This window comes from Sinohyriopsis cumingii, chromosome 16, assembly GCF_028554795.1.
Source record: "Sinohyriopsis cumingii isolate HCF-2022 chromosome 16, ASM2855479v2, whole genome shotgun sequence".
Taxonomy (NCBI): Eukaryota; Metazoa; Mollusca; class Bivalvia; order Unionida; family Unionidae; genus Sinohyriopsis; species Sinohyriopsis cumingii.
Window position 1 is genome coordinate 76,217,749 of NC_142976.1, and position 21,915 is coordinate 76,239,663.

A 21,915-nucleotide genomic window follows, 5' to 3' on the forward strand; every position below is an offset into this window, starting at 1 on the left:
TCAGACTCAAGACTTGATCAATTTACAGAACAAAATCTCTTACACTGGGTCAGTTCTAATAGTTAGCACCAGTTTTTACATAGTTCTTCTCCTGGAGTGCACTCAGCATTTCCATATTATAAAATGGTTTTCTGAGATTTTCTGCACATGCTGGCTAATGTCATGCATATACTGTGTTGTACAAGCTTTTTGAGGTCCAAAAATGTCATGAGACTTTTGCTTCATCAAATTATGGATTTGTCAGTCTACTGATAAATATATTTTTCCAACCTGTGCCTGTTTGTGATATTGTTTGCAACAGCTGAAAAACATTTTTCTTTCAGAGTCAATAAATTCAAGCCATGGATAATTATCAGCCCAGTGTTGTTGAAAGTTTCTTTGTCCATTAGTTGTATCATATTTGACATCCTTCCTGCAACATAGTCTGGCTTGTGTCTATTGGAAAAATAGTTACCACATACTCAGTGGTATTCTTGCAATTTAACAATCACTATCACATGGATTTTCCTTCTCTGAATCTCCCTTATGACCTTCCTTGCAAACATAATTTAGTAACTCATTTTATCTATATGTCTTCTAAATGCAAACAATACCAGGTCCTTATATAGAACAATTTGTTCACTTCAAATGCAACATCACACACTGAAGGTGATCCACTGCATAATCAATATTAAAAAAAAGTAAAGATTCATTTCTGTCATTTAATCAGTTCATAAAGGAAACAGAGACTTATACTGTACTTTATTTCACATCATGGACATCGTGGATTTAAATCAAAGGGTGATACACTCAAGAGTATCTGGGTTAAGTAAACACATTATAACAAAGCTGCTCAAAATAATGTTAATTAATCACACTGGATTTGTTTTCTTTAAAATGTTTCAACTGGCTGATAATTTTGTCTCTATGCCCAATACGCAGTTTGGCAGTAACAGAACTCAAAAAATAGTCTGGGATGTCTGATAATGGAATTTAATTAGCTGAGAAACTTATATTCCAAAATTTTATCAAAATCGAGTCAGAAATATGACTTTCTTGGTATTAACCAGAGATCCTGTTCAGGTTGCACACTTCTGGTAATTTATACTGGCAAGGACAGAAAAAGTCGGTACAAATGCTAATCAGCCAATATCATCAATGCATGGTTTATCATTAATTCAGGAACATTATGTTGGAAGAAAATGAAATTAATGCACTTTATAGAATCTGTGTTGAAAACAGACAATGTTACAAATTAACACTACAACAGAAGTGTATTCCCTAGTACAAGTTTCCTCTGACACTTCTACCCCGATTTAGAAATTCTGACATTGATGTTGGGGTGTGGGGTCAGAGCCAACTACCTATTGAAAGTTAGGATTTGTTGCCACCGCAGTGTGGTGGCAGAAGGTTGCAAATTTAAACCGAGCCATACCTGGATGAAATTAATAGGAAATTTTGCTTTGCGAGTATAACATTTGCGATATCTTTAATCAAGTGAATGATTAGAAGAAACTAATGCTGATGAAATTTTCCCCGGTACTCGACATTTGCAAGGCTAGTCAAATGACTAAACAAATATCGATAACTAGATGTCCATGACATCATAGGTACAACAGACTTTACAGTCATGTGATATAAAAAATAAACCCCTTCCGATGTTGTTGAACCAAACCAATTCAGACAAGATGAATTGATAGTGACAATATTTGTAAACAAAACAAAGCATGCTTAATTCTCAACATATTAATTCTGAGAACAATGACCAGAAACATGTCATATCAACCTGGAAAAAAACCAGATTCATCAAGAAAATAACATATCTATGCAGTAGTCATTTGATATCAATGCAAACCTAACTTCAAGCTGTCCACTTTAAGAGATCATGGAGGCAGAATTATACCACATGTATATGCCATTACAATACTACATGTATATGCCATTACAACACTTGAATCCCTCAAAGAGATGAACTGACTCTTCTTCTGGTACTGTCAATCAATCACTGATTAAAGTCAGCATTTAAATGGTACTACAGTTGCATGAAAATAATAGACTGGTTTATAATTGACTCTAATGTTCAGACAGTTCCCTTTCAAGATTTAGACATAAATTTAAAGTTTGTCAGCATTCAGATACTGAACAATCTCATTTTTTTTTTAATGCAGAGGGACAAATTTTACCCGTAAAAACTGTCATATACAGGTGTAACAGAATCTCTGAGCAACAAGCTCTGCCAATCAGATGCAATGTCACTTCATTAATATGTACGGAACTGCCCCAAAATCTTAATGATATAAGCTTTTATTCCAAGTTCAAAGCCTCCAAAGTGGCAACAAGTACTTGTTGATAAATACTGAGTCAGATGACACAAACAACTTGAACCAAAACATATTGCAAATTCATTAATTGTGACCTTGGTCCTAAGGTCAATGAGACAAATGTGTCGCTGAATAAATCGTCCAAATTTTATAATGTTTCATGCCAGTGGTTTTGTTAATATATACACATAATAAACCTTTAAAACTACTTTGCTGTTACTGTTGTTGTTGCTGTTGTTGTAGGGCTTAATGACATTTTTCAGAATAAGATAGGTTATATATACATGGTGGCCAATGTAAGTGGTGGAGGAAGAACCCCAGAAAGAACCATTGACCCATAAGAAACTACTGGCAAGCTGTCTCACATATCCACAATAACCGAGCCAAGATTCAAACCCATGCAGACAGTAGTGATCCATAATGGTGAGTGCATTAGACCACTCTGCCACTTGGGTCCCCCAAAAAGGCTTAGAGAAAATGTTGATGTCAACACTAATGTAAATATGACTCTTTCCCGCCAATGTGGGTGGGTTTCACAACAATTTTATAATTTTTTTCACCTTCTTCAAATTTGTTGACAGTGGTTTGGTTTTATTCTTCTTCACTCCTTCGGCAACTCTGAGAGGCTTTGCATCCTTCTTTGATTTATTTCCCTTGTTCTTGCCCATCACTGTAACTGAAAGAATTGTAAAATTAAGAAATACCAATTTAAGTTGATGCATTCCCAAAATTTTCAGATAAAACCTCACGAAATGTATGGTGACATATTTCTTGTGTATTTTTCCTTACTCCAGCTCCAAGCCACACTGTAAGATTTCATTCAGAGTAAAAATGTTAACATGGCAGTAAGAAGTCCAAGATTCTTCTTACCTTCCAGCCCATTAACAGACAAGTATAAGAAAAAATAAATATATCAAAGGAAGTACAGTGAGAGAGCACATAATCTGCTAGCAAGTATGTATTAGGCTTAGGTTTCCAAGTTGTTTTTTAAATTAATTTTGTAGCTATGTTTATTCAGCTTTTTTTCCTAATGAATGGGTTGGTCAGGTGGTATCTTAGAAGAATAAAGTTAATTCTGATTTCCATTGGCTGGTATTAATCATGCTAGTTCTTCTACGATGTTGGAAATTTGCGAGTTTTCATTTAGGTAATAGTGATAATTATTTTTAGCTTTTTTGCTTGTATATAAATAGTTTGGACTGGACAGCTTTCTTATTCTTATTCCCGTGTTCTTGTTGTAACATCAAGTCTACAGATGTATTTTATGCTGCATTTAGATATTATTTGAGAGGAAAAACATTTGTTTGGATTGTTCAGAAGATATATAAAGTGTTCACTAGACTATAATATTATTCTGAAAATATCGTGAATTATTCAAAGGTGTTCTGGACAATGCCATTTTGACAATGTCATGATTCTTGGCAGACCAGTGTTTGCAGTTCCAGTCCAGTTCATTCTTTTGGACTTTAATAGAACTTTTTCAGGATTATTTTGGATACACTTCATAATACTCTAAGTTCCTCTCACATGTTCATTTAGAGTTGTAACACAATATCTCCCATAATTCATAGCACTACTTTAAACATTGGTAAAAACTGACATACCGGTAATATTGATCTCATAATGTAATGATCATGTCATTTCAAGCTGCAAATTAAGTAGAGTTGGCAAAATAGACTTGTACCTACATTATCTATGTGACACTTCAGGTTATCACTCAAACTTCAAGTTTACTGTGTTTTTTCAAAACTGATCACTTACATTCTGACATTGTGATTGAAGACTACATGCAATATGTACTTCCCTACGAAGTTGAAGAGCTTGACAGACTATATTCATATCCAAAATGGAATACATCATACAATTGCTATAAAAAGAAACATGGAGAATTTTTGGGTTTTACAAAAGCACATGTTAATAATTTGTACGAAGAATTTTACTTAGTTCAGATTATTTTTAACCCATAGCAAGTTATCACAACAAGGTAATGGGTCAAGTGTCTGGAATAAACCTGCCAACAAGTATGCATGTACTTGGATACCCACCTGTTCATAATTACCAGGGTAATAAAATGAGCCAAAGGTTAACTGTTCACCATATTCGTTTTCTACCAATGCTTGTTAAGGAAGCATAAACTTTGTTTGCAAGTTTACAATCCTTTTGACTGAGTCTTGAATATGTGTACTTTTTCAGTGCCAAGCATGTCTGACTCTTCCAGCAATTAATTGACCTCCCAGAGCTTATTTCCTATGTGATAAATCTTTGATGACGCTGCAAGTGTTATTCAGTGGTAAGTAATAGAGGGTGGTTATCGGATACTGCCACACAACTGACAGGTATTCAAATGCAACCTTTACTAGATTTCACAAACTTGTATGATCAAAGTGTTACTTACAAACCTCAATCTTAGTTTCTCAATAGCACATGGATGTGACAGTGAGGCAAAGGAAAGGGAGTCGGACAAGATTTATGATGCCTAGACCACAATGATCTACTACATGACAATGGAGGATTTTAGAACTTTATCAGACAATGAGGAGGAATTCTTGGGACTTGTAGCAGATGACATTAGGTTGTGATATATATTGGATACTGTGAATCAAAAAGATGTGAACTTAATTTAGGTTTCTATCTATTTAACAGCAATCAAATTTCCCTTTGATCCGGTACCTGGGTAACCGATCATTGGGATCAATGGGTACCAGGTAGAAGTTTTCTAACTTGTTACAGCTTTTGTCTTTTTTGTTATACTCTTAACGTACATACGTGTCTACAGGGCTCAAAAGATGATGCTAATCCACTATCCCATGTTGAGTGATTTTGCTGATGGATCACTAAAACCCAGTTGCCACTAATCTATTGAAGCAGTGAAAATTACAACCACTTGTTATCATAACAGTTAGGAAGTGGTCATTTGTCAATATTTCTTTTAATGGTTAATCAATCTGTTTGTTGTGTTAATTAACTATATACCAACATCCTGCACTTGAGGCAACATAAATGCCTGCAGTGCAATTGAACTGGTGCTCAAACACTCATCTACTTGTCAAATAATTCCTATGATAACTATCAAAAAACTAATCATGCTCATGGAACTTGCCTGGTGTACTGACACCAAGTACTGATTTAATTTGCTGACTCAAAGAAAAATCCAGAATTATACTGAACAATGTGTTTTAATATTTATATCATGGCTGATAAAGATTTAGTGCATTGTGCAGTAATAGTTGCAAGCATAAGGATGTATCTGCAATGTGTGCAGCTGTCACTGAAAGTGTGAAACGGCAACAATTATATGATGATGAGAGAGAAGATGATTGCAAATATGATCAAGAGAAGAGACCAAGAAAGTACCACAAATGCTGGGAAAATGAACATAAATGGCTTTAGTATAACTCGGGAGAGACTGTGATGTGCTCTTTCTACACAGATTATTTGGAGATGTACTAAAGTGTGTTGGGTAATTCATTCATGAATTTTGTTGCAAATACAGTTGTTATTGATCTGAGTTATGTTAATAAATAAAATGTTTAATCAGAAACTGAAGTGGCTTGTGATTTTTGCAGGATCAGTAAAATTTTGGTAGGATCGGTAAAAATGTTATTTTGATGGACATGTTGATTAGTACGAAAAATCCTAATTTTTAAGGTATGATATACAAAATTGTATAGCAATTACCACAAGCAGAGGCATTTACTTAGCAGCAGTAGCACAGAGTGGTCATTGCTTTGTTAGTCTACATTTAAAGTGTGTGCTTTGTTATCTTAAATTAAAGTAGGTAGACATTGTTGGACGAAATGCACCTAAATGTGTGATCCAGTACAGTCCTGATTGAATGTCGCACACTATGATGTCACAATGAAAGCTACACATATTGATAAACAAATTCATACTACCCTATACTGTGACGATTCCACTCAACAAGCTCTTTTCTTGACCCAAGTTGAGTACATAGCCATCATTGCAAAAGATCAGAGAGATCGACAATTTTCATCTGGAAGTTTCTTGCTGATGGTTAAGGTGCATAACATTCAATAATTAGGATTGAATAGACTGAGTAAATGTGCATACATGACCTGTGTGACTTGTACTATAAGTTACACAAATACCGCAATAATACAGAGTTGTTCCCCATGCTACGTTAATTTTGGTTACTATATACTCCAACGCTGTATTATCATGAGCTTCATATTATCATAGCAAATGGGATTTTTCTATTAATTTTGGACAAGCACAATCTAACGGTTGTTTACAGATGTAAAGCTGTAGCCAGTAAAGATGCAAATATTTTATAGCAAATTTTCCTCTAAAACGTCGGCATTTTTTTATAAGTTCACACTGAAAAAGAATGAACATCATATATTGTAAAGTGCATGCAATTCTGTTGATCATCATATACAAAACCCCAGTTGAATATGCTTACCTGCTCCGACTTTTGATTACGAAATAAATTTCATTTATCGTCTGATTTTAATGATTATAGGTCACAAACTGATGGTGACACAGATGCCCTTAGAAAGTTAAGCCTACAATTTCATTCCATGATTGCCAATATGGACCAAATTTGACAAAATATTGGTTTTAATTATTATTCTTGTACGTAAATAAGAATACAATAACGGTTAAACTATCTTGAAATCAGTAATATTTCTATATTAACAATATTACGGTAATAATAATTTTTTATATATTTATATTTCTTTGCCCACACCGCATTTAAAATTCAGATAAATAATAACTGATTTTTGATGTTATTCATGGATTTACTCTTTAATTACATTTGTCAGGCACCATATGCTGTTTTATCTAAATTTACGCGCTTCGACTGACAAAGAATTTTTTAAAGGAATAGAAAGAAGGAAAGTCACTGAAACTGTACAAATTATTAGTAAGCAGCAATAACAAACTGTTTTAATATGTACCGAAAAGAATATTATGTACCGCGATAATACAGCGTCCGGGCTATGTGCTTTGATTTACATTTACGCGCTTTGATTGACAGAGAATTTTTATTGGAATAGATAGAAAGAAAGTCACAGAAACTTCACAAATTGTAACAATGCAGTAACAACAAAACGGCTTTAATATGTACCGATAACAACATTAAGTACCGTGATAATACAGCGTTCCGGAACACAGGGGTTCGTTCCAAAGAAAATCAAGAGATGGGGGTTCTAACCTGTAATAATATACAGGTTAGAACCCCCATCCCTTGACTTTCTTTGTAACGAGCCCCTGTGGTCCGGACTACTGTACATGTTGGACCACCACTCACCCCTTTATCCACTTTCCGATCCTCTTAATTTCTTTTATAACGATCAACTGTACCTGCCATTATACTCTAAGCCTACCTACAGCAGCACTATACTTACTCTCTAGTATTTACCTGATGAGAATTATGTATCGAGATTCCTTGCATTCAGATGGTTCCCGTCGCGAGTACTTGTCTTCCTGAACCAGTCCCATGAGGGGGAAGGGTACGATGTGTTCCGATTGTAATAAACACATAGTCTGGTTCCTTGAACTCTCTCCACTCCGTTACTCTTCGTCATAAGGAAGAGTAATGGAATGGAGAGAGGATAGGGAACCAGACTAATGAACACATGGCTAATGAGCCGAACGCACCGAAAAAGCAGTGATTCGCTCAATAGATTAACCGGAATAAAGGTATATACCGGAATAAGTATCGGAATAAAATAATTTACCGGAATAATTATGTAAAACCAAAATAAAACGAATATGTGACATCTTTTGAAGCAGATTTTGGCTTAGTTTTATTAATGCAATGTAAGCACACAGAGGATGGAAATTTAACTGAGGATTAAATATACGCATGATTAATCATAATCAAGTTATTTATTCACGATTTTATTAATTATTTCATTGGTGTTAATTTTATCTGATGTTTGTACACAAAGTTGTTGATTTCTGTAAAAATATTAAATCACGAAATGCACATTTAATAAATTTTGATAACTTATGACGTTGAGCATAATGTTATCTTTATCATAAACATGCATTATAGAAGTGTTTGTCTTATTTGGATTCATTAAAACACACAAAAAATATTTTATTTTCCAGCTAATGCACAGGACCATGTTGATGTATTGAAATTTCACACTGTTCAACTGACGGTTGCTTGGATTGGAAACTTTTAAGATTTCTAAAATTCTCAACTCAAACTTTAAAGTAATTATTGTAGATACGATTTCAGTCATTATTAAGATATGGGTGGCAACTGACATAAAACTGTTCTCTACCGTGAAGTAGAAGTGCATTAAAAGAACACTGCAGGTGCCTAGAACCATGCCGCTGTTGGAGTATACACATAAGGACCATCCTATTTCTTCAATTTCCCTTGAGGAATTTCATAAATACTGTACTTCTATTTGTGGTAGAACATATCCCATGATACAACATCTCAAAAATGGGGAAATGTCAGAATCATCTGAGGAGGGATTGTTAGGTTCATATGTGGACATACCAGTAAGATTTAATCTCTTTGTGGGCTTTTTAATTTATTTTATAGCTTTCATTCATTTAGCCCCTGATTTCATGAAATTGACTTGGCAAATTTCTAGAAACTGTCAGAGGGATTGAAATCAAAATCCTCTAAATACATATTCAGTGAAAAATCTTTGATAGAATTCATCCACAATGTACACACTTTATATATCCGGTACCAATAAAGTCCCTCTTCTTTTCTATTCCTGTTTACAAATTTTGTCAATACTTCTTTTATGGGTCGAAGATGTCCCTATATAAAACATCTCAAAAAAGGATTCATGTCAGAATTCTTTAAGACGGAAATATTGGGTCCGATAAGTGGATGTAAGATTTCATTCCTTTAAGGCCTTTGTTTCATCTTCCATATATTGAATCCTGTGTTCCGCCAAATTGACTCAAACGACTTTTCTTTAAACTTTTCTAACAATTCAAACAGATCCCAAACAAGAAGCCTTCAAAGAGAGTTTGAAATCAGCACTTTCTAAGCAGGGGTTCAGTTGGTAGAAAATGTTGAGAATAAAATCCACAATTTATCTGTTGTGCATAGATGTTATCTATGTGTTACCTCTTTTTTTTTTCTTTCTCCGATTCTACAGACAGATTTTTCTTAATACTTCTTCTTAGGCAGAAATTTAACACATCCCAAGAGAAATAAAATCTTAAAGAAGGGTCCACATAAAAATACACCCTTTAGAGAGATGTTAGGGTTCCTATATGTAAGATTAAATCCTTTAAGGCCTTGTTAACCCTGTCCCACCTTCCCACCCCCATAAAAGGTATGCATGTGTGTGGGTGGGTGTGTCAAAAATGTCTTAGTACATAATACATGGCAGAGTATGAACTAATGTGCACTCAAGTGACCAAGACCAAAAAAATTGTTTCGGTTTTTTCTCTCTTCTGACACTGTAAAGTTTCAGAATGTTCAGATTTCAAACTTTATAAACAGACCTCTAATTTTCATTCTTAAAATTACATCAGTAAATTAGTGTGTTTTAATTAAACATATTTGTTTAAAAATTCAAGCACTTTTCATTGATGTCGGTGCATTTTCACAGTACTTTGTTTTTGCCATTATTGAATTCGAGCACTTTTAAAGGTAACCTTAAAATTTCAAACACTTTTCAATATTGTGCATTTCACTCCCCTTTGCGAAATCTTGTAAAATGTGCCTGAATTGCAGGGCATGTAATTCCTTTCATTTTATCCCCCCCCCCAATCTTACCTGGCTAACTGATTTATCACCTGTTTCTATCAATTTTTTACTGTGACGTGTTGTCTCATTTGCATCACCAGAGATATAAAAATAGCACTTGTTATAAACGCACTATTTCATGCTATAGTCGATGGGCTTATTAGCAGATATAATCAAGCTAACAAAACGAGTCTTTAACATGTAGTGATTATTATAATACGGTTCCTCTTATAAGGTAGGTATGATCATCAATCATGTTTTATCAAGTGGTATTAAATTATATGAAGTGTACTTCATTATAAGGGTGTCTCACTATAATGCAGTATATTCTACGATTACAGACAGCACTATAATGAGGGAGTGCTGTCTTTATTTAACGTTAATTGCATAACAAATTCTTTTAAATTGGTACGATATCTTGATGATTCAGATGTCTTATTGTAGTAGGTGAAGTTATAAAAAAAGGAAAATGCTGAGAAGACCAGATCTTGAATGGGCGACCACATACCCTACAGTTCATACTAGAATAGGTGATTGAAACTGGAACCTTAGAAGTGCAAAGTAAATATGTTACCACTTCTTGTTTTATCAATTTAAACTTCATTATGATCCTGTAATACTGAAGTGAAAAGTGAAGTCAAGCTTTTTTCATAAATTTATGAGACTGACCAACCTATTGTGGATCGCTTGTACGTACTGTTTAAAAGTGTGAAAATTATTCAATAAAGAATGAATAAAGTATAAGATATTGTGAAGTTAGAATAGAGCTTTATTTCAATAAAATCAATGACAAACATGTATAATTATGCCATTTTAAAATATAATGTTAAACATCTTAACAGCTGTATTCAGTCATATCAGCACCTTCCTAGCACAAGCTGTAATTGCACTGTTCACTTAGGGACAAAACAAGAGACTCAAGTGGAGCTGCACGCTCCTGGCTGATGTTTGCCCATCTTGGCTAGCCCAAGTTCCAATATGTTAATCCAATCTACACCTTTGTAGATTGAGCAGATATTTCTGAGCTTCAGGTCTGTGAATTTCATTGGATGCAGCAGCAAGCCACCGCAGCCAATCAAAATTAAGTAGTTCAAAATCTGAACACTATTTCTACCTGATCAAGAAAAGGGCAGCACAAAACTTGAATGGACTAATTAATAAGCAATTATGCACTGCCAGTCCGTGTTTATACAAATACCTTGCACTGAAATACACCTGTAATGGCTTCTCTGGTACATAGTCATACTTTTGATGTTAAACTTACAAAGTATCCTTTTGAAGTCAATTGCCTCCACCATTTTTAAACAATGTACAATGCAAAACTGTTGAATGCTATTGGTTAGCTGGAATTGCATACTTAGGGAGGCAAATCATGAAATCCAACGGACATCGCTAAGACAAAGCACTAAAATATCTGCTCAATCTGCCAAGGAGTAGATATCGGAACCTTTGCTTGCGAAGATCACACCTGCCCAATAGTTAAAAAATACAATAGAAACTGGCAAAAACTGGAAGTAAATGATGTTTATTGATAGAAATTTCTTCCAATGCTTTTGACTGGATATGTTATAAAAACAATCATTTCAAAGTTTCTCCACTTTTAGTCTTCTTTTATACACATCAACAATGTCTGTCAAATACCGAATGTCCTCCATATCTGGATGCTTTCTCTCAAGAGTTGGGGAAAATCGTGTTATGCATGTGTTTTTTTTTAATTTTATATTTAATTTTTTTTTTTTTAAATTTTTCTTCTATAAATTTGAAAGGACTTCAAGCAGGCTGCTTTCTGTTAGATTTGATCTGATTCTTCTGAGTTGTTCTTGAAAAGTCATTTACAGGTTTTTCTATTTTTAGTAACAGTTGCCATGTATGATGGTGATCCACATCAGATGCTTTCCATCAAATAGGTTTGAATTCTTCATTAAGCATTTTTCTTTTAGAATAGTTAGATATTTATTCTACATTCAGGAAGGAGCACATCAGATGGGAAACCAGCATCATTTATATAAATGTGAAGGACTTTCAAGCTAGGACACATTGTCAGATTAGACCACATTCTGACAAGTTGTTTTTAAGAAGTCATTTAAAGGTGTTTCTATTTTTAGTAAGTGACCAAATCTGATTGCAATCCCCATCATTAGAGCAAATTTTAAAGATTTTTATTCCAGGATGCTTTCAGTAGAATCTGGTTGAATTCTGTTGAGCATGTTTTTGTTTTTTTAGAAGTCACTTAAACTTTTTTCCTTCTAATTTTTCGTAATGGTGACCATTTGTACAGTGGATTGGCATCATGTGAATAATTCAGTGTCATGCTGGTATACTTTTCTTAAAATGTTATTAAACTCTGTCAATCTGTTCTTGAGAAGAAGTCGTTTAAAGTTCTTTTGTGTGTTAATATCAGACATATTTGATAGCAAATTGGCAATAACTAAGCATATTTGACAGAGGCTGATTTCCATCAAATACAGTCAAATTCTGTTGAGTGTTTTGGGGAATATGTAAACAGCAACTCTGTACATGGATGATACATAAAGAACCAAGCATTAAGCACACATGGCCTTAATGCCAGGTGAGCTAACAAAACAATAAAGTAATTATCACATTTCTGAATTAAATAATTTAAATAAAGAAGAGCAAAACAGAATCCAACAAAATTGGATGTCTTGCCTGCTCCCCTCTCTGATAGATACATATTTCATTTTCAAATGGGACTGACCTTGCCTGAGGGAAAGTAGTCCGAGTTTCCTTTGACCCTTGCCACCCCATTTTTTTATATTTGGACATTTATGTTGGGGTGTAGGGTCAGAGCGCATTCCCTATCAAAAAGTTGGAATTCGCTGACACCATTTGGTGTCAGCATGGGGTAGCCACTTTCTAGCCGACCCAGCACACTTTAACGACCTTTCATCGAGATATACCTGCATGAAATCGATAGGAATATGATTTATTTTCTGAAAAATCGTGAGCCTAGCATTGGTCATGTCTTTAATCCCCTGATACACGAGACGAAAGCACGTCGTTGCTAAAATTTGACCTGGATCTGGCCATTTATATTCCTAGTCACATGACTACACAACTCTCGCAGCCGACATCTGAATGACATCAGAGGTCATCAGTCACGTGATATCAACAACAGATCTTTTCTAGTGTTGCTGTAGGAAAACAAATCGAACATATAAATAAAAGTAATGTAATTTTTATAGAAAATTAAAAAACAAACTTCTCAAAATATTTATTGTGAAAACAACGACGAAAATCTGTAAATGTTGCATAAATTTTGAAGAAAACCAGATTCACTATGAAGAGCACGTGTCAATGTGATAGTCACGTGACACCGACAAAAACATCGCTGACACGTGTTGGGTACTTCTTGAAAACGGTTTTCTCCACCCTGCTGCGATACCGACAGGCTTCTGTTCGTTGCTCTCAGAATAAATATGTTGAGAATTAAGTGTGCATTATATTTATTTACAAATATTAAGCGACTTGTATATAATATGTCCAAATTCTATGTACAACAACTTTGGAAATTTGTTTATTTCGATATCACGTGACTATATGACCTCTGATGTCACTGACATGTAGGTTCCGAGATTTGTATAGTCATGTGACTCGGAATGCAAATGACCAGATCCAGGTCAAATTTCAGCAACGACGTACTTTCGACTAGTCTGTCAGCGGATTAAAGACATGACGACTGCTATGCTCACGATTTTTGAGAAAATAAATCATATTCCTATCGATTTCATGCAGGTATATCTCGATGAAAGGTTGTTAAAGTGTGCTGGGTCGGCTAGAAAGCGGCTACCCCATGCCGACACCAAATGGTGTCGGTGAATTCCAACTTTTTGATAGGGAATGCGCTCTGACCCTACACCCCAACATAAATGTCCAAATATAAAAAAATGGGGTGGCAAGGGTCAGAGGAAACTCGGACTAGAGGGAAAGGTACATAAATATCAAAGTGACATAATTACTGATACTCCAGTCAAAATATAATAGGTATCTTCCTGGGCATTTGGACTTGTGACCTTAAAAAGAAACTTTGCTGAAAACTTGAGCAACATTTTAATAGGAACATGACCATGACCTTTTCCAACTCTCAGAGGGAGGACTTGGGTGTATAATGACAGAACCTCCTGACTCTATCAGACCAAATCTAATAACTTTTCCTCCCAAAATCTGTGACTCATAACCATATAGGTAACTTAGTCACGAGTTCAAACAAGCTTGATCTTGCATGAGGGTCACAGGTTGGCTTTAGTTGAGTGGATATGAAAGAGCTAAGCTTCCAAATCAGAGAATTAAAGTAGGACACCTTTCCTTCTCATATATAAGTAGCTATGACCATACAGAAAAACTTGAACAAAACCTGTACAATTATTTGATGCTGCCAGTGCAGTTAATGATGCTAACCAATGCTGAAGCTGGCAAGACAAAAGTTGAACGAAAAAGAACCTTATGTTTGGGATTGTTAATTTATAAGACTGAGATAACTGGAATGGACAGAAAGCAAGCTACAAACTTTCTACCAATATTTGACAGGATCATTTAGACTTATGCTAAATGAATCTAGAATCTCAGAAATTAGGACGTAGCTATTGAGTTTGGAAAATATGTGTAACTTGAGAAATCTCCAATTAGCAAGAATATAAAACAGTATATACATGTGTGTTGTCCCTGCTTATGACAATAATGTCTAGAATAGATCAGACTTTACTTAATAATTTTTGTTAAAAAAAAAACAAAATTGCTGAGCCAATAACATTGCTGTGAACATTGTGACCCAGACCACAAGTCAAAGGATTTTCTTGGCTTCATAACAGTACATCAGAGTATAAACATAATCAGTGAGAATGTTTCAAAAAATTAACCAAGTGACAAACTTCTAAGGTAACCAAATTTTTCATAAAATCTTTTGATGACAACAGTGCTATCAGAAAAGTGACTCAAACTGCTGTCTTGCTTTCCAATTAAATGTGTTTGACAAAAGTCCTACTTACACATACTGACACAGTAACAGTAAGGTACCTGCAGCTAACTGCTATTGCAAATCATCCTTTTATATCAAAAGTTTGCAAATATACTAAATTGTCAGTATTTGGGACATTACAAAATTGTTTAACTTCTAATCATCAAAGCCAACCTCAACACTCTTTGTCAAGTATATTTTCACAGATTTACTTTTCTTGCCAAATTACTATAATATACTTGCCTATAATTCAAGTCCAAATGTAAACAGCATTGACCCAGATCTGCTAAATGCCATGGCAGATTAGGATCTATGTTGTTTGTTCTGCTGATTACTCCAAACAAACTGTACAAACTCAGATCTGCCTGTGCATTATATGACAGCAGATCTGGGTATGTGCAGTTTGCAGTTGGACTTGATGAATAATTGAGTAAATATAGACATCCAACATTTCTTTGATAGAGAAATTTTTTTGTATTATATTAATTTGTGAAATATAGGAGACAATATTTTAGACTGTCAGGTATCAATGATTCTCATTCTCTTCTAGGGTCATGGTTCATTTTCACATATGAATTTGTCCACTCCACAAGCAAAACTTTTAAAAAATATTCAGAAAATCATTTATTATGGAATTTTAACAGCTGGTGAATATAATTTGGTTTTTGGAATAACAAATTTATCCATAATGTATAACCTGATAACAGCAAAGACAATGGTATCATGTGGAATAAAACTCTTAATAAACCCAACTGAGAATGAACAAGAATTTTGATTCCAGTGGTAGCAAAAGGTTACAACTTTTATGCTCACCTTTGAATCAAGTCCAACTACAAAATGCAAAGACTGATTTACCATTGCATACTGTGCTGGCAGATCAGGGTCCATTTTGTTATTGTCAATTATATAGTCATAACAAACTGCATAGACCCATATCTGCTGGTGCATTATGTGATGGCTTATCTGGGTCTGTGCAGTTAGTGGTTGACTCAATTTATAAACAAATATATATGGTAGACAGACAAGAATGACTTGTCCGTTTAACCATTTAGTCAAATACATGTATGGAATCACTATGCATTTAAAATGGCACATAAAAGGATATAAACTCTGGATTTCCAATCCTTAAGAAAATTGAACAGCATTCAAACATGAAGCATGATCAAAACCAGCTGGAATCAAAGAAAAGATGATATAAAGAAGAAAACAAATTCCAATCACAGGACAGCATTAAGTACATAGATAGTTATAAAAAAGCATGACATTAATTGTCTATACTTGAATAATCTTAAGTTGCATGCTACTGATGATCTTATATGAGATATGTAGGTATTAATATGATATTGGCAATTGTATACAAGATATATAGGTACATGTATTAATATATTGGTGACTGTATACAAGATACGCAGGTATTAATATGATATTGGCAATTGTATATGAGATATGCAAGTATAAGCATGCTATTGGTAATTGTGTAAAAGATATGCATGTACAATATCAGCATGCTACTGGTGATTGGATATGAGATACGGTATGTAGGTTATGATGGTATTGGTGATTGTATATTGGATGTGTTATTATGGTATTGGCGACCGTATACGAGACATGAAGGTGTGTGCATGCCATTAATACAAATTATAATACTGTAAATTTTCTGGCATTTCATGCACCCAAATAAAATAAAAAATAGACACACATCTGCTTTTGAAAATGTATCAGCAGATAGGTTCTATGCAGTTTGTCCTAATGATGATTTCAAGAAAACCAAATATACTATAATGAGAGTTGTATTTTGGAAATGCTCTGACCATCAAACATATTTCCCTTTGACCACTGGTTCTCTATTTTGGTGGACTGGCTGGTTGCTATTCAATTTAGTCAAGCAGTTTTTGAGATGTTGTTTAAAGCTATTCCCTTTTTACATCATATATGCCATATTTGATGGGTGAATTTGAACACATTTTGATAGCATTTATGCCAGGGTACTTACTCTGTGACATTTTGTAAAGACCAGTTAAGTACTGTTATAGAAACCATTTAGATGTCATACATTTTGATGTTAATGATGATGATGGTCAAGTTGTTAAACATTTAAATTCTTATCATCTGCAGTTTAGTGCCAAAAAAAGGTAATTGATTTTTTAATACATTTTTTACTACCATATTTAAAGGCAGACTCAATGCAAAACTGAATTTCAAGTGAAGCATACGTTAAATCACCTGCGCATTATAATGATAAAAACAACGATCTGGCAAAAGAGAACATTTTTTAAAAGTAGTCTGTCTGTTGTGATCATAATACATTTGGTATGAACTTCATTTACAGAAAAGACAAGAACAAAATTGCAACAAAGAGTTATCCATGTAAAAATTAAGCATTATCTTGCTGTATAGTATACTTTGGTAATTGCCATCATGTAAGTATACTTTGGTAATTGCCATCATGTAAAAGTCATCATCAAAAGTCTAGAGGTTCAAGTGATTAAACAGAATGCAGTATTCATCACTCCAACACTTCCATTCTATGCAAAACTGAAAACAGCTTTAACCCAGATTTTCCATCCATTATGCACTGACAAATCAGGATCCATGCTGTTCACCTTAAATTATATGCAGAATGAACACGGTAGACCCAGATTTGGTGGAATTTTATATGATGGCTTAGCTTTTACTGTTTGCAGTTGATATGCATTCAACACAGTACATGATATGACATAGCCATGATCAGTGATATGTGTACCATCATAGTATTTCTTTATTATACAAAAAAAGCTAAATTAGATATTGTATATACTCAGTTATAAGTCAGATCCAACTGCAAAACTGCACAAACCCAGATCTGCCATCACATAATGCACCAGTAGAGCCATATATATGCAGTCTGTTACGACTGATCTGCTGGCACACTTTGTGATGGCAGATCAGGGTCTATGTTGTTTGCAGTTGGATTGGACTTGTAAGTAAGTATATATGATACATAAAAATATCATCAAGCACTTGCATAAATAGTAATTAGTACAGCATAAACTCTGAATCTTGCAAGAAGAGTACAAATATGTAAGAACCTCACAAAGCACTTAATTTTGATGTATATCAGAACAGTACATGCCTTTTACTATGAAACACACAAATGTACTGCTTAAATAACCAATTTTCTGCATTAGAAAAAGAAAAGAAAATTTTAAAAAATGCATGGGGTTGTTACTAAATATTCAAGTTAAATTTTTTTGTCAAGCTGAATAAAAAAAAACTTTAAAATAATACAATATCTGGCAATCATTAACGCATGAGAGTTAAAAGATTGGAATTTTGAAAGTCTTCAATGACTTTGATTAACAGCAGTTATACATTATCGATATTGCTGCACAGTACAAGCATTTGATATTAGATAACTTATTAATTCATGCCCGAAACGACATGTGTCATGCCAAACTGTCCGCAGAAGGATGGGCATATCTTTCCTGAAAACAAAGAACATTGGAATGTGTGGATACATGCCATAAGCTGTGGCAAAGCTGGATTTAAAAAGTGATCACCACAAAGCAAATTTACTGCAGATGACTACAAAACTGAACCTATCACGGTAGGTTTATTTATTTCTGTTTTAATGATAATATTTATTGTCGTGGTGTTTGCAGTCCAGCTACAGTTGTCATCATGAACACAAGGTAGTGACCATAAATAAGAAGAAGAAGAAGAAGAAGAATAAAGGCAAAAACAAACATTAACACTTAAATTATGACACAAATACTGTAATTATTTGTAATAATAATAATATTGTTGTTGATGTTGTTTATTGTTATTGTTGTTATTATTATCACTACTGAAAGGATTATACAAGCACTGTAACAACAACAACAGTAAAATAATAATAACAATGAATTTGTACTTGGTGTAAATTTCAATATCAATGTCATGGTGGGTGTCTTGGTACAAAACAATACAATAATGCAATTACAAATCACCCATGTCAATATCTATAATTTAAAGTGAGTTCTGGTTTGAATACCGCATGTATTCATAAAAAAATACTGCAGACAAGAAGATAAATCAACAGTTCAGTTATTTACAACACTTTGCAACAAAAGAGCTTTGAATTTCCAAGATATAAAATACATGATACAAGAAATTTTATTCATTGATCATAACTCTGGAGAAGCTATTATACTCACATATATAGTCATTTGAACAAACTAAAACATCACATATTGGGACTGATCGATTTCATCATACTTTTTTTTAATGGAAATGTCAATAATATTGGTAACTTGCTTTTTCACTGATGCACGATAAGCACTTTTCAGAAAGTCATGAGTATCAGTTGAACATAGACAAAGCAAACTGGAATTGCATGGAACCTACATGACTAAAGCACTGCCTTTCAATATCAGGGGGAATTAACTGACCAATGTTGTCCATTAAGAAAAGACTGCAAAGGCATGGTATTCATCCAATTTTTATGTCATTGGAATTTCTCTAACCCATATTTTCCATTATTTAGGTATAATCATCAACAGCTGCTTCCAGTTCAATAGCTTTCTAGAACTTTCTCAGGTAAATCAGGGAACTAAACTATATGGTGCATGTGTATAAGGACAAATGGGCAGACCCAGTGGGTTAGTTATTTACATATACTTTAGTAGTCTGGTACCCTTCCTTTATCACTATGTTAACTTGTAAAGCTTGTTCTCATTTTCACTTAACTCATTAACCCCTGTGTTTACGTGGCATGAGGTAGTAGCCTACTGCCGAGCTCTGTAGCATCAAGGTCATGTATGATACACTAAAGTGGGTGGTATTATAGAAAGGTAAACAGATGTAGCTCTACAATAATACCAAATAATCTGGACATTCTAGTTGCACTACAAAATTCAGACGGAAAACCCTAATATTTTGGACCCATTTTATTTCTCACCCAAAATTCGGCCATGGTTGGAATTCGATTTTCTGTCCGGATTTTAGATTTTTTAGCCTCAGATCTAAGGCAGACCAGTCTGAACTGCACACAGACAGGTGAACCTTTTCAAAAAGTTGGATAAGGTGGGCATTTGGAATAAAGAGTGGTCTTGATACGAAAATGATGGGTCTGTTAAGCAAAAAAAAAACAAACCCAAAAATAAAAAAAAACCTTAACCCTTCAGCTCATACGCGAACAAAACAAGCAATGAAAAATGATGTCTCTAACACAACTAGGCATTAGACTAATGGAAAATCTCTTGAAAGTTGATGTATTAGGATGTATTCAGAAATAGCCCCCAAAATGTGCTTTTCCTACTCGCATTTCAGGTGAAAACAACAAAAACCTCCAGAGGTTAATGAGTTAAAGCAGGTAGAAGAGATGTTTTATTATTATTTCCAATTGAATTAAGGCATGTCTAATTCAGAGGGTTTTCCTATCAAAAATTGCTAAGATATGTAAAGAGGTCATTTTGGCTATCAGGTCTGCACATGATCAGAAGGGTGAAAATCAGAGGTTTTTTTCTCCTGTGTATTGGACCCATTTTTTTGCCTGCTTCTACATTTTTATGCCAAATTACAAAGTTACCCAATTTTAAAAAAAAAGTTTTGTCTGTGTGAAGTATGGTCAAATCTATTTTAGGTGTAATGAAAAGAAAGTCTAAAATCTGGACAACAACTGCAGTACTACAACTGCTGATTTCTTAGTAACGAAAATTGGGTCTCAAAATTGCAATTTTCCCCCAAGTATTTTGTAATTTGTGCAGAATTTCTAAGTTGCTTGACATCAGTGTAAAGCTACATCCTTTTTCTTTTCTCTAATATGACCCACTTGGGTCTTTTATGAATTGTGATGACATTGCAGGCCATGGAAGAAGGGTACTACCTTATGACACAAAGCTGTGTTTCTTGGCCTTAATGAATTAATAATATAATGAAGAAAGCAGACAACAAATTTATAGTGAATTCCATACAATAGAGTTTTCAGTCTGAGAAAACGAGACATGGATAGCCAACAGCTGTGGTTTCTGATCACGTAAAATGGATAAAAAGCAATATAATATTGGAATTTGGATTTGTAGATTTTTTCATTTTTGTTCTTCTGTAAAGACAAGTACCAAGACCACTACCAGAGATGTGAAAGTATAACAGTACAGAAACAACAGATTCAACTGGTTTGTACTGAACCTCATTGTTCTCCATGAAAGGTCAATACACCCTCTAGAACCTAAATTTTAGGCTACAAACCTTTTTTCTCCTTCCTAGCATACTCAAGAAAATATACATGCTGGATGATTTCATGAAGAAAAAAAAATGTTTTTGTGTGTGTTTGGTAACTGGAGGTTTGAAAAGTCTGTTGTGTGCCAAAATTATTAGGCTTTCAAGGGATTGTACATTATATTTGCCTCTTTATGTTAAAACAAGTCAAGAAATATATTTTCCTTGGTGTGTTAGGCAACGGCACACACTAACAAGGTTTGTGTCTATTCAATCTTAAATCAGAAACAATTTTAAATCATTCAGGACAGGTGACAAATTACTTCCCTTCTTAGATTAAAAGAAAACTAAACAAAACAATCAACCTTAAAAAATCTGAACATGAATGTCCCCTGTTGAAGCTTTCACTGTGAATTCCATTGTTTCAAGAGTTATTTAATTGTGAATACAATTGTATAAAAGAAATGATCATCTGAAAGCCTAAGTTATTGACCTCACATTACTCAAACGAAAGCCTGCTTCGGAATTTCCCTGCTGATCCTGGGTTTGTAGGGTTGTTATTATCAGCCTTGTGGATTGGGGTTCCACTGGATGTGGTGGCAGAGTTCTTCTTATCTGGTGTCATTTCTGGTTGCGTCATGTTTTCACCCTTGAAAGCATTTAAAGATAGAAAATATTTAGAAATGATTAAATAAGCACAGAAAAACTTTGATTCATTTTATCATTCACAGCTGAATGACTGCAAAAGAGTCCATCTTTAAACAAAT

At 34.2% G+C, this 21,915-nt stretch overlaps 2 protein-coding genes and 1 long non-coding RNA gene across 4 annotated transcripts in view; 1 reads left to right on the forward strand and 2 right to left on the reverse strand.

Moving 5' to 3' along the window:
- LOC149780834 (uncharacterized) overlaps window positions 1-7,843 on the reverse strand; it is a 10,818-nt gene extending 2,975 nt beyond the window's left edge. Inside the window, exons 1-2 of one of the 2 annotated variants that reach the window (XM_089937897.1) lie at window positions 7,687-7,843; window positions 2,861-2,976 (exon numbers count right to left, since the gene is read on the reverse strand). In XM_089937897.1, the coding sequence (XP_089794023.1) occupies window positions 2,861-2,968 (108 nt within the window). In that variant the 5' untranslated portion in view covers window positions 2,969-2,976; window positions 7,687-7,843. Of the gene's footprint in view, window positions 1-2,860; window positions 2,977-7,672 lie in introns of both variants that reach the window. The other variant, XM_089937896.1, reaches the window with a different exon arrangement.
- The window catches only part of LOC149780833 (uncharacterized), a 16,955-nt gene extending 7,948 nt beyond the window's left edge, over window positions 1-9,007 (forward strand). Inside the window, exons 2-3 of the long non-coding RNA XR_016415152.1 lie at window positions 4,494-4,590; window positions 8,382-9,007. This is a non-coding gene — a long non-coding RNA (uncharacterized LOC149780833). The remainder of the gene's footprint in view (window positions 1-4,493; window positions 4,591-8,381) is intronic.
- Window positions 9,008-13,800: 4,793 nt separating this feature from the next.
- The window catches only part of LOC149780835 (uncharacterized), a 209,644-nt gene continuing 201,529 nt past the window's right edge, over window positions 13,801-21,915 (reverse strand). The window contains exon 36 of the mRNA XM_089936236.1: window positions 13,801-21,797. Within this exon, the coding sequence (XP_089792362.1) occupies window positions 21,648-21,797 (150 nt within the window). The 3' untranslated portion in view covers window positions 13,801-21,647. The remainder of the gene's footprint in view (window positions 21,798-21,915) is intronic.